Source organism: Salvia splendens, chromosome 10 (genome assembly GCF_004379255.2).
Source record: "Salvia splendens isolate huo1 chromosome 10, SspV2, whole genome shotgun sequence".
Classification (NCBI taxonomy): Eukaryota; Viridiplantae; Streptophyta; class Magnoliopsida; order Lamiales; family Lamiaceae; genus Salvia; species Salvia splendens.
In genome coordinates, this window is record NC_056041.1 from 4,291,797 (window position 1) to 4,303,948 (window position 12,152).

At 37.3% G+C, this 12,152-nt stretch overlaps 3 protein-coding genes across 6 annotated transcripts; 2 read left to right on the forward strand and 1 right to left on the reverse strand.

Moving 5' to 3' along the window:
- Positions 1-398: 398 nt before the first annotated feature.
- LOC121751254 (transcription factor SPEECHLESS-like) lies at positions 399-1,922 on the reverse strand. Its single transcript, XM_042145967.1, has 3 exons — positions 1,329-1,922; positions 736-1,236; positions 399-628 (listed from the first exon to the last, which is right to left on the reverse strand). The coding sequence occupies exons 1-3, from the start codon at positions 1,674-1,676 to the stop codon at positions 548-550; spliced, it is 930 nt and encodes a 309-aa protein (XP_042001901.1). The 5' UTR covers positions 1,677-1,922; the 3' UTR covers positions 399-547.
- Positions 1,923-5,645: 3,723 nt separating this feature from the next.
- LOC121752975 lies at positions 5,646-8,008 on the forward strand. 4 transcript variants are annotated; one of them, XM_042148087.1, is made up of 3 exons: positions 5,646-5,749; positions 5,961-6,590; positions 6,786-8,008. In XM_042148087.1, exons 2-3 carry the CDS (start codon positions 5,999-6,001, stop codon positions 7,766-7,768), a joined length of 1,575 nt encoding a protein of 524 aa, XP_042004021.1. In that variant the 5' UTR covers positions 5,646-5,749; positions 5,961-5,998; the 3' UTR covers positions 7,769-8,008. The 4 variants fall into 4 exon arrangements, with proteins under 4 accessions (XP_042004021.1, XP_042004020.1, XP_042004024.1 ...); XM_042148086.1 differs by having other exon boundaries at positions 5,662-5,808; XM_042148088.1 differs by having other exon boundaries at positions 5,690-5,762.
- Positions 8,009-8,391: 383 nt separating this feature from the next.
- LOC121750790 lies at positions 8,392-11,349 on the forward strand. Its single transcript, XM_042145399.1, has 4 exons — positions 8,392-8,481; positions 8,675-9,286; positions 9,539-10,619; positions 10,790-11,349. The coding sequence occupies exons 2-4, from the start codon at positions 8,713-8,715 to the stop codon at positions 10,971-10,973; spliced, it is 1,839 nt and encodes a 612-aa protein (XP_042001333.1). The 5' UTR covers positions 8,392-8,481; positions 8,675-8,712; the 3' UTR covers positions 10,974-11,349.
- Positions 11,350-12,152: the final 803 nt, after the last annotated feature.

Genomic DNA, 12,152 nt, shown 5'->3' on the forward strand with positions numbered 1-12,152 from the left:
AACATCGTTATCTCCATGTTTAGGCCTGCAGACAAATCTAGGGTTTCATTAAAAGATTTTTTTTTCCTCTTTCTAATTGTTTCAAGTCGCCCTCATCCTCATGCATGCAAGGGCTGAAAAGGAAACACGTATAGTGACATTAGATCTAAATTAATCCCCAAATTTATGAAAATTCCCATATAAAGGCTAAAAAAGGAGAACTTTAATTTTTAAATTTACTATGTATACACATATTTGAGCACCAATGACAATGACAATGACAATGACAAGTAATTCGATTAACATATTTTTTATATCTCATAAGGTATCACCAAATTTACAGATTGCATAAGAAAGAGGAAGAAAAGAAAATTGAAATTTTTATTTTTATTTAATTGCAAAAGAAGACTAATTGGACACTGAACGATAGATCTGAAATGAAGGTTGAAAGCACAATTACAAGTAAGAGAGTAGTAATAAATAATGGAGGAGTTAACTAAGAAGTAAACTGTAATTTCCTCATCGAATTTATTGTCGCATTCTCCAATTTAAGGAGACAAGGAACTAGCTAGCTAGGGTTTTGAAAGCAGAATGTCTGTTGAATATGCTCAGCCAATTCTTGTGCACTAAGTTGACATTCAATTCCGATCTATCAAAACAACAACAAACCCACAAAATGTGTCAAATAGCAATAGAGAAAAAATAGTTAATTAAGTTGCATGAATGATAGTACTACTATAATTTAAATGATGTTACCTTAATAGTGAAACAATTTAGCATTTTCTCATCAAGCTTGTTGACATTCACTTGGAGAATCTGGAGTGCAAGGTCTTCCACGGCCGACACAATCTTGGCAACTTGGCCCGGGATTCGGCCCGAAATCGTCTTAAGCAGTAGATTCGGGCCGCAGAACTTCACCTCCACCTCAGCCACGGCTGACCTCGAGCTAGCCACGAGCTCGTTCATGCTGTCGTTGATGGAGGAGGTGGAGGAGTTGCACGGGGAGAGCTCGGCCGGGCTTGGAATCAGGGAAGGGGAGTTGAGGAAGCCCGTTTGTAGACAGTGCAGCCTGCGCTTGTACGGGCTGCTCGGTTGGGGAGTCCTCGGGCTTATTAGGATCGGGCTAATGGGCCCAGGCCTCGGGCTTAAAACATCAGCGTAGGCCTTCCTTTGCTTCTTGGCTTCCATTGATTGTAGAATTTGTTGTAGCTCTTTGATGTAGTTCACAACTCCACCTATTATTGAAGCTTGGTCACCCTAAATAAACACAAAGATTTAAATCAAAGACATTTCGCACACATACTTTTTCTTATAAAACAGAAATTTAAAGGTCGCATCACATCACGTACTCTTTTGACATAAAAGCAAGGCATCAAAGAACGAAGCACTGAGATATGCTCATTCATTTGCTTTCTTCGATTCCTCTCTACGGAGATGTGAGATGAAGTTCTTGGCTGCCCATCTTCCACAGAAGCCGCGGCGGCGCTCAGCTTCTGTCTCTTGCATTTGGGGGAAGCTTCGGCGGCGGCCATCTCAGATTCTAGAAAGGGAGATTTTTTGAACTCGAAGATTTCATCGTTTGATAAATCGAACCGCATCATCGATGGACTATTGCAATCAGAAGCTTCGAGAATGCTGAAAATATCATCAGTCAACTCGGATTCTTTGAAGAATTCGGACAGATCTTGAGTTCCCATTTAAGACAAAACCCTAAAAAAGAAGTGACAAAAACACACTTGATTTAAAGGAGGAAAGTGTGTTTTGGCTTTGTGTGGATATTTGAAGAAGAAAAACTGGAGTAGTAATTAAGTGGAATGGACCCAAAAAAATTGTTTTAAGCGGATTCGAAAGGGACTAAACTATCACCGTCAATAAGCCTTTCTGAATTCAGATGGAGTGGGTTTGCTCTTTGGTTTTTGCTTTGGGGTGATTATTTTGAGAGAGAGAAGCTTTTTGGATGTTGTTGGTCATGTCTCAGAGAAAGTTGAAGGCATATAAATGAGCATGTCCGGTAATTCTGGGAATAACTGTGAGTTTAATTCTGCAAGAAAAGGATCATCCATTGGGTAAAATATTTGGTTGTTCAATTTTAGCTTAACAAATTGTTCATGTACTATTATCGGTAAATACTAGGATGTACTATTCAATTCTATTGTCTTTTCTCAACGGTAATATATGCTCTATACGTACCATATATAGATAGATATATAGATCACACACACACATATTTAATGTGCTATTTCATTATTAAATTATCAAATGAATAGTACTCCATCAAGGCGAGAGAGATTTTGACTCTTTGAGTGGTTAATTCTAGGAGAACATGAAATGTTAATTTGGCATAAAATTCCCCAAATTAGCATATCCCTATCCTACTCGGAATTTAATACCAATCCACCAACCCCCTGCAGCAATCTAACAATCACTAGGGACTGGCCATCATTTTCTGATTAGTTTTTTTTAACTAAGTTTTATTCATTAACATAGAAAGAAAATTGAAGTACGTTGGTTTGTGAAATGATGCACCTGATCAATTATAAATCCCGAGAAAAAAATGATTTCATAAGGATGTAAATTTATTAAGGCATCTATTTTAAGGGTTTCAGTCGTTTATATATAGATAGGTGTGAAGAACGACGACGAGGAGTTTATAGAGCAAATTCTGACATAAAAAATGATTAAAAAATAAACGTGAAACGGACAAATCAGAAATGGCATTTACTATGAGATAATGAATTTTTATTTTAAACGGCATTTAGAGCATCCACAACCGTGCTCTTGCCAACGAGCACGGTTGTGGGCCCGGCCCCACTTTTTCTGCCTGCTCTTAGGCAAGAGCACAACACCCACAGACGTGCTCTTCTGTAAGGACGAGCACAAGGGCCCCACCATTGTATTATTCAATTTGAATAAAAACATTTCCACAAAATTAAAATGCATTAAAAATATCCGGAATAATATTACAAATTACAAATAAAATAAAAATTACATAATTAAAATCCTAAAATTTAAAAAGTACATAATTAAAATCCTAAAAATTAAAAGTTACATAATTAAATTCATAAGTGACCGAATTCCGTCCAAATGGATGATGAATGTGTGTATTTATAGATGGTTTTGGGATTAAATTTTTTAAAAAAAATTTCAAAAAAAGGTAATAAAACGGTTATATTTTTGGGAATCCGAATTTTTTTTTTTTGTATTATTTTCGATTTTTTTTTTTTAAAAAAAATGCCAACGGCCAATAGAAACACGCCACGTCGCCCTGCTCGCTGGCACGGACGTGCTCTTAGCTAAGAGCATGTCCGTGCCAGCGGTAAGAGCGCAGCGGCGGACAAGCGTGTCCTTGTCAGCGGCAAGGACGGACGGAGAGCTTGTGCTCACCGTTGCAGGTGCTCTTATACTCATGGACCATGGGATCTTCAACGCCTTTTAAAGCTAATGCATGCCTTCTCTAGCACATAATTTCATTTCGGAGTACTACGTCCGTCCCGCATTAACTGTCACGTTTACTTTTCTGCACTCATTTGTAAAAATAATAATAAATAGTTAAAGTGGAGAAATAGTATTATTCTCTCTCTTACTTTAACTATTTATTATCATTTTTACAAAACGAGTGCAGAAAAGTAAATGTGACAGTTAATGCGGGACAAAGGTAGTACATTTTTATAAGTAAGACTATGAGACATTTCTCCTTTGTATGTGAATTCTAACTAAAATATTGTGTGTGAATTCTAACTAAAGTATTTGCTTATAAATTATAGAACTCTCACCATTTTTTAATTTTATGTAGCAGTATTAATTTTAAAATTTGTCTGCAGAATACTTAACAGTTGATTTTATCTTATTTTGAATCATGGAGGATTATCCCATGTTAAGTTTTAGGCTATTCATGTTCACTAGTATGTACATTAACCAAAATCCACCATAATTTCAAAATCAGATGAAATCCTCTATTTGTATAATTAAAACCAATATTAATTCCATGGCGCAGCCGTTAAATTTAAATTCATTTATCCATAAAGAAAAAAACAATCTAAATTACATTATGTTGTACATTATATAGTTCTCAAATCCTATTCAATTACCTAGCATAAGTTCACTACTACAGGAAACAAATTGATTGTCCACTACTTTATTTGTCAGTAGACATAAAAACCATTTAATCAAAGCAGCCCCCACTATATATATCATAGTATGATTGGGACAAAATTCTAAACAAAATTATTCGCCCGTAGTAAATAACAAGGGACCTCTCTTTCCCTATAACTTCATTAATTTTGCAGTCTGTAACACTGCAATTAATTTGTATACATGTATGAAATGCATGACTTTCAGCTTCATTTTTGTTTCTAGCCATTCATTTATCTGGTCCAATATGATAAGCTTAGGAGCTGGATCATCGGGCGCTAAAGGGCCTATCTCCTTCACTGCTATATCTAAATTTATTTCTCATTTTTGCTCTTCACGTCACGTCACCATCTAACCCCTATTCTAACCAAATTAAGAGACGGGTTCGATTTGGTTTGGTTTGGTTTGATTGTTTTACAACTCTATATTGCGAATGGGTCAAATGCAGTGTTTAAACTGGACTAGGTTAAGCCCAGTCCGAACATAGGCCAATCACACCACTTTTACTAGCTTAACTTAATCACATTGGTGCGTGGATATGGAGACAATATTAAGGATCATGATCCGGGAAATGGTTACAGATAAACTTAAAAGATTGCAAAATCTGAGCAAAATAAGAAATAGAACCGTGTTAATGTTTTGATTGAAGGAAAGATGTCAAAAGATTTAGTTTACTATCCATAAAAATCATATAGTACTATATGTTAAAATATGTACTAATTGTAAATTAATGTCGTGTAATGCAACTTTGCAAGCACCTAGTTTGTTTGATTCACATGACACCATGATATCTTACATTTTACAAATGTTCTCACCAGAAATGAATTAATTTTTTAAAATCAACAATTGATTTTGATGCATAAACGATCAAACATTAACTTACATACAACTTGTCCGTCTCACATAGAATAAGTGGTAGTATTAGTTTTTCTTTTGACCTCCACGTAAAGTGGCAGAAATTGAAAATGAAAAGGCTCTTGATTTTAGGGTCTACTTAACTTAGAATAATCTTAACACTACGTCGGTTTTGTTTGTAATTAAATTGGTAGGGCAGGACAAACAATTAATAAGTTTGCAGATTTTAATAATTAGACATGGGCCACTCACTCAATTAATTGGATTTATTCAGTGGAAAAAGTCACGTGCAAGGTGCATGAAATTAAATACATTTGCATAACTTAACCCCATTAATTTGCCCACTCTACCTGGCTACAAGGTTTCTTGTCTCTTTGTCTTTTTCATTTTCCTTTTTTTTCTTTTTTATCTAGCTAAACGCATAGCATGCGATAATGTTCGATCACTTAGAAAAATTATTTTTTTTCTAATGTTCCCGTAGAAATATGTCTAATCCTTACTGAGACCATTTATAAATGGATCAATGATCTATGTGGGCCGAATAGTGATAACTGTGTTACATTTCTGTTGGGAAGGGCCCAATCAAGCAAGTTTTATTGGATAGACAAAATATAAATAGCAAGTAATTCCATTTTAGTGGAACAAGAGATTATAAGGAGTAATTAAAGTTAATTAGATTATAATCACTGGCTTTTGCGTTTTTAACATTAATGAAGTTAATAAGAATCATCTCAAACGGCTTCTGCAGCAGTTTCGCCTCGCTCTTGGATCTCCGTTGATTCTCGTAAATTCAGTTGGCAATTAACGTTCCATTTCTTTCGCGATTCCTACAAGTCTTTCTGTGTTCGTTTATTAATTTTCTGCTCAACATCTTTGAACCCTACGGTTATCAGTTTCCTTGTTGCCATATGCTGTGTTATAGCTTGTATCCGTACCTTTACCTGTTTTATTTTGATTATTGGTGTTCTGATTATCCCTTTTTTGTTTTTATTTAGTGTTTCTTCAAATTAGGTTTTAGGTTTCTTATGCTGGTATGGAAGTCGATAAGGGGATAAAATTGGAAGAGCGGGAAACTGGGAGCTGTTTTAGAAGTGGAGTAAGACTGAAGAGAGCGTATAAGGAGTGCATTGGATGTATTGATTTGCAAGATAAAGTTAAAAAAGCCAACGAAAAATGTGCACTACTGGAATTAGATGTTGGAAAGAAAGACATTTTGATTGACCGTCTGGAGCTTAAGGTTGGATTTAGGGAACTGGAAAATATCGAATTCCTGGATGAGGTTATAAAGTTGAAACAGAGGAACGACGCTCTTGAAAAGCGCATTCGAGATAGTGAGGAGATGGAACAGTTTGCACTTTTGATGAATGAGAGTGAGGCTTTGGTGTGTGAGAAGAGGAAAGCTGAAAGTGAGCTTGAGTTGTGGAAGTTGAAATGTAAAGAAATGGAGGTTCGGGTGATGGAGTTGGCGAACAAACTAGCTGATGGAACAACGAAGGTGGTTCTAGATTTGCAAGCGATGTGTTCAGGGGAGATGAATCATCGAGGTGGTTCATCATCTGTATTTAATGTAGAAGGTGGGCACCCATCAGCGGTGGGGGCTGCAACTGAAGATGGAGCAAATCACGGTAAGCCTCATGTGCTCTATGGGATTATCAAAATGATGTTTTATCTATTTGGATATATGTGATTTTGATGTTTCTGTTAATATTACTGTATCTTGCTTATTATTGCTGAGATTAATGCAGGAATAAATTATTTTAGTTGCTGTTTTTTTCATTTAGATATATAGTATTATTGTCATGGTTGCATCTCTTTGACAGCTAGCAACCCGTCTAATCATTGTGCATATGCATATGAATCAGAGGGAGACCAGCCATGTATTGTCAAATCAAGAGTTAAAAAATGCCTAGACTTTGGTCTAGAAAGGTGTCCGCTGCAGAAACATTCTCCCTCGAAACTTGGCTATAGGCCACCTCTTGAACCAATTGGTGACAGTGATGATGATCTTGACATTGAACATGTATCTTTACCTGACGTTGGTTGTAACAAAAAGAGAAAGGCTCAGAGGTCAAGCGGTGTTGCATTAGAGTCTGAGGATGGAGTGGAGTCGCCCTTGAAAAATATGCGTAAGCCAACTGCTGAACATAAGAGTGATGAAGAGGAAACTAGCTGCTCTACTGCTGGACAACCATTTCGGATGCATAAAAGGAGGAAAGTTAGGAAAGGATTTACTCAAATTGTTACTAGTGAGAGTGAAAGCGATGATGAGATCCCACTTTCTAGACTGGCACACTGTCCTGATACTCAGTTGAGGAGAAGATTTGTTAATGATTCTTGTTTTGGGAACAATCTCAGACAAGTCACTCCCAGACGATGTTTGCTGAGTTTGGGAGATATTAAAGATAACAGTGTTTCAGGTAAATGTTCTCAGAGGAGCTCTGGAAACCGGGGTGATTTAGGAATATCAGAGAACATGAACGAAACTCTACTTGAAGACGAAATGGAAGAGGATGAGTTGAGTTCTGAAGGTGAAAGTTCTGGTGGTTTTACTGTGGACAGCACAAATGTATCAGACTGCGACGATGTTTCTGATCATGATGGCTCATTCTCTGGGGATTGTTTGGACAAATCTGAATGTTCTACAGGTGAGGGAGAGACATGGCGAGTGTACAGACGAGGGCAAAGGGGTGTGATGTTCGACCAGAGAAAAGGCGAGTTGGCTGACACGGATGTGTGGTGTAGGGTGTGTCGAGCAAGCAGTGAACCTGGACTGGATGGCAAGAAGTGCAAAATATGTATTTAGTTAAATATGGAGTATTGTATTTCCGAATACTCAGTTTGGATATTATAATTTCTTTCCAAGTATTTCGATACTTCTCCTTATTTCCAGTAGCTGACTTTTGTGTAGGAATCTTGTGTACCACTTAGGGTGTAGTACAGATTTTGGAGATCAGAATAGGATGGTTGTGACCGTGGCCATGGGATTTCATCCATGTTATTTAACTGATCAAACACATTTTGTGCAACTTTTTCTATTGCAGTACTCTCTTGAGTAAATTTTTTTTTGGATTTGTAGCCTTTACTTTGATCTATTTGGTGCGTTGAGTGATCGTGATCGACTCGTGATCGTTTTGACTCGGTCATCCAAACCTTGTTCGGAAGACACTTCGATGAATTGGAGAAGGCTATTGTCTATTTGACAAAATCAACGTCAATGAATTGGAGAAGGCTATTGTCTATTTGATAAAATCAGCTTGTAGTTCATAATTTAAGGGAACAAATATTTAGGTTAAATGCAAACATATAAAACATTTATTTCTTTAAATGTACAAAAATAAAAGACGTATGGAACAATTTTCATACCACTAGTATAAGAGGAATATTATAAATAGAGTAACATTATAGTAATTTATTTTTACGTATCAATCTCCGAGCAGAAGAATCGCCTCTGCGTAAAAGTAGAACAAACTACGTCTGCAGAAGATTTTCGCCTCTCTTGCATCTCCGCTGATTCTTGTAAGTTCAGTCGGCAATGAACCTTCCATATCTTTGGCGATTTGTTCGAGTCTTTTTTATGGTCGTTTTTTTTTTCTGTAAACACAAAATTTCCGCTAAACCCTACGGTTTTCTATTTCTTGCTTGGTTCCGTATATTTACGTGTTATCTTTTGAGTATTGATATTGTGATTATCCATTTTATCGTTATTCAGTGTTTCTTGAAATTAGGTTTTGGGACTCAAATGCGAGTATGGAAGCCGATAAGGGGATAAAATTGGAAGACCAGGAAACTGGGAACTGTTTTAGTAGTGGAGTAGGATTGAAGAGAGAGTATGGGGAGTGCGTTGGATGTTTTGATTTGCAAGATCAAATTAAAAAGGCCAACCACAAATGTGCATTTCTGGAATCAGATATTGGAATGAAAGACACTCTGATTGACCGTCTAGGGCTTAAGGCTGGCTGTATGGAACTGGAAAATATCCAATTTCGGGATGAGGTCAGAAAGCTAAAACAGAAGAATGAAGATCTTGAGAAGATCATTCAAGATGGTGCGGAGAAGGAAAAGTTTGCACTTTTATTGAATGAGAATGAGACTTTGGTGTGTGAGACTAGGAAATCTGAAAGCGACCTTGAGTTGTGGAAGTTAAAATGTGAAGAACTGGAGGCCCGAGTGATGGAGTTGGAGAAGAAACTAGCTGTTGGAACAGCCAAGGAGCGTCTAGACTTGCAAGAGATGTGTTCAGGGAAGATGGATCGTCGAGGTGGTTCACTATCTGGATTTAATGTAGAAGATGGGGCTTCAACTGACAATGAAGTAAATTGTGGTAAGCCTCAGGTGCTCTATAAAATTATTAAAAATGAAGTTTTATCTATTTGTTTGTGTGTGATTTTGATGTTTCTGGTAGATTTTAGATCGATATATGCTTGGGAAGTGAAAAGTTATGAATTGTTGTTGTGTTGTAGAGATATTATTATATCTTGCTTATTATTGCTGGGACCAATGGAGGATTAAATTATTTTAGTTGCTGTTCTTTTTTCATTTAGATATGGTTGTCATGGTTGATCCTCTTTGGCAGGCACACCACCAGTTAGCAACCCGTCTAATCGTTATGCATATATGGATGGATCAAAGGGAGGCCAGAAATGTATTATCAAATCAAGAGTTAAAACATGCCTGGACTTTACTATGGAAAAGAGTCCGCTACAAAAGCATTCTCCCTCGACCCTTGGCAGTAGGCCACCTCTTGAACCTATCTATGTTGGTGACAGCGACGATGATCTTGACATTGTCCATGTATCTTTACCTGATGTTGATTGCAACAAAAGGAGGAAGGTCCAGAGGGCAAGCGTTGTTGCATTAGAATCTGATGATGGAGCGGAGTTGCCCTCAAAAAATATGCATGAGCCAACTGCTGAACATCAGAGCGATGAAGAGGAAACTAACTGCTCTACTGCTGGACAACCATTTCGGATGCATAAAAGGAGGAAAGTTAGGAGTGCTCAAATTGTTACTAGTGAGAGTGAAAGTGATGATAATATCCCACTTTCTAAACTGGCACACCGTCCTGATACTCAGCGCAGGAGAAGATTCGTTAATGATTCTTGTTCTAAGAACAATCTCAGAAAAGTCACTCCCAGACGACGTTCACTGAGGGTGGGAGATATGAAAGATAACAGTGTTAGAGGTAAATGCTCTCAGAGGAGGTCTGGAAACCAGGGTGATTTAGGGAAATCAGAGAATATGAATGACACTCTACATGCAGATGAAATGGAAGAGGATGAGTCGAGTTATGAAGATGAAACTTTGGGTGGTTTTATTGTTAACAGCACAGATGAATCAGACAGTGGCGATGGGTCCAACTGCAACGACTTATCTAATCATGATGACTCATTCTCTGGGGATTGTTCAGACAAATCTGATTGTGCATCGGAATGTGAAATAGGATATGGTGAAATTATGTCTGGTTTACGGAGGGGGAGAAAAGACAAACTGAAATGGGAGTTTGAATCAGATATGCTTGCCGATTTTGGCAAGTCGGCTGAACTGTGTATGAAGGCGGTTTGTGCACTCTATCGCCAGCAAACATCATACGAGCAATCTGCTAAAGCCGCCATAATTCGCAATGGACGAGGGTTTAGCCACACTCATGCATCAAGGTAAGTTTTTGCTGAGTGTCATGCCCTTACTTTTGCACGGCTTTATCCTTATAACATATGCATGCAGTTCTTTGTTAAGAGTTCGAATCGAGACTATTACTTTTTGCTGTGTTCAATTGGTAAAAGTATGAACCTTACAAGTTACATTTTTTTTTCACTTACCATCACAGTGGCAGTGCCTTAGCTGAATTTCTTACTGATGGCGATCCCCACACTGACATGAACAAGACAGTGCAAGAGCTCCGGAGCTTCAATCAAAGGGGTGTTGAGCAGTGCCGAAAATTGGCAAATCACTACTCTAAACAGTTGTTCGAAATCTACAAGAATGAAGAGGATCCCTTCTTTCGTCCTTGATAAAATGACTGGCTTGAACAGATTACACGAAGCGGTTGCATCAACTCTATATGAAAACTCAGGTTTTTAGTAGTCTTCAATGTATATAATGCCTCTTTTGGTGTTTTTGGCTAGTCTGATTGTGAATTATGTGCCATGACATGGGGCCTATTCAAGATTTATTAGGGTTATAGGAAGCTAATGGGTTCAGGCCTATGTTGAGGTCAATGGTTTTGAATTGTTTTTTTTTTTTTGACATATATAATCGTATTAGTTGTCAAGATTTAGTCTTGCAATCCCACCTAATATCCAATTATGTATGTTGTCATATTTTTAAGAGGTACGCGTTTGTAAGATTGGGGACTAATTCACTAACTACAAGGATATTTTATGAGGATTCTCTGATCCCACCATTTTTATTTGACTAATTAATCCAATGAGACACACACACAACACACGCCAAACCTTGTATATATATATAAAAAGAGGGCAGCAGAGGTTTGCTTGAGCAGAGAAGAAAGAGAAATGGAGTGCTCGGAGCTGCCTCGTCAACTGCCGGAAAGATTGAGTTCAAGTGGTGGTTGCTTTCAGATGCCTCTGCACTATCCCAAATGCACGGCAGAGGACTACAAGTTGATGCCTGAATGGAAGCTCGACCGGCTCCTCTTGCAGTATGGGCTTCCGGTCATCGGGACAGATGAATTTATTTACTACTCCTAAATATTACTATGAAACTTGGTGATCAAGAAGATGAAGAAATTAATCAAATTAGAGGACCCGGTTTCTAGCTAATGGTTCTGTTTATCCTAATGAAGAGGAACAAATATATACATTCTCTGTATTATGGGGTGATTTGATCCGAATTTTAGAATTTTATTTTTATCCACATTCGTGTTGTAGGATTAGTAAAATTGACTCCACTGGTAGTCTTGTAGTTTATTCTTGACTATCAATTAGATGCATAGAATTTGTATCAGACTTTGGATTTTGAGATTAATGTGATGTAATAATTTGAATGATACTACTACATCTGTTTTCATTAAAACCAAAGTTGATTCGTGGTACAAACTACTAAACGCGACTCTATAAATAATTTTACCAAAAACATAAGCATATTTCAAATCATTCCCCAATCATCTTACGACTTATAATTGAAATCGATATGGATCGATCCAATCAATTATCATTATATAGTACTTC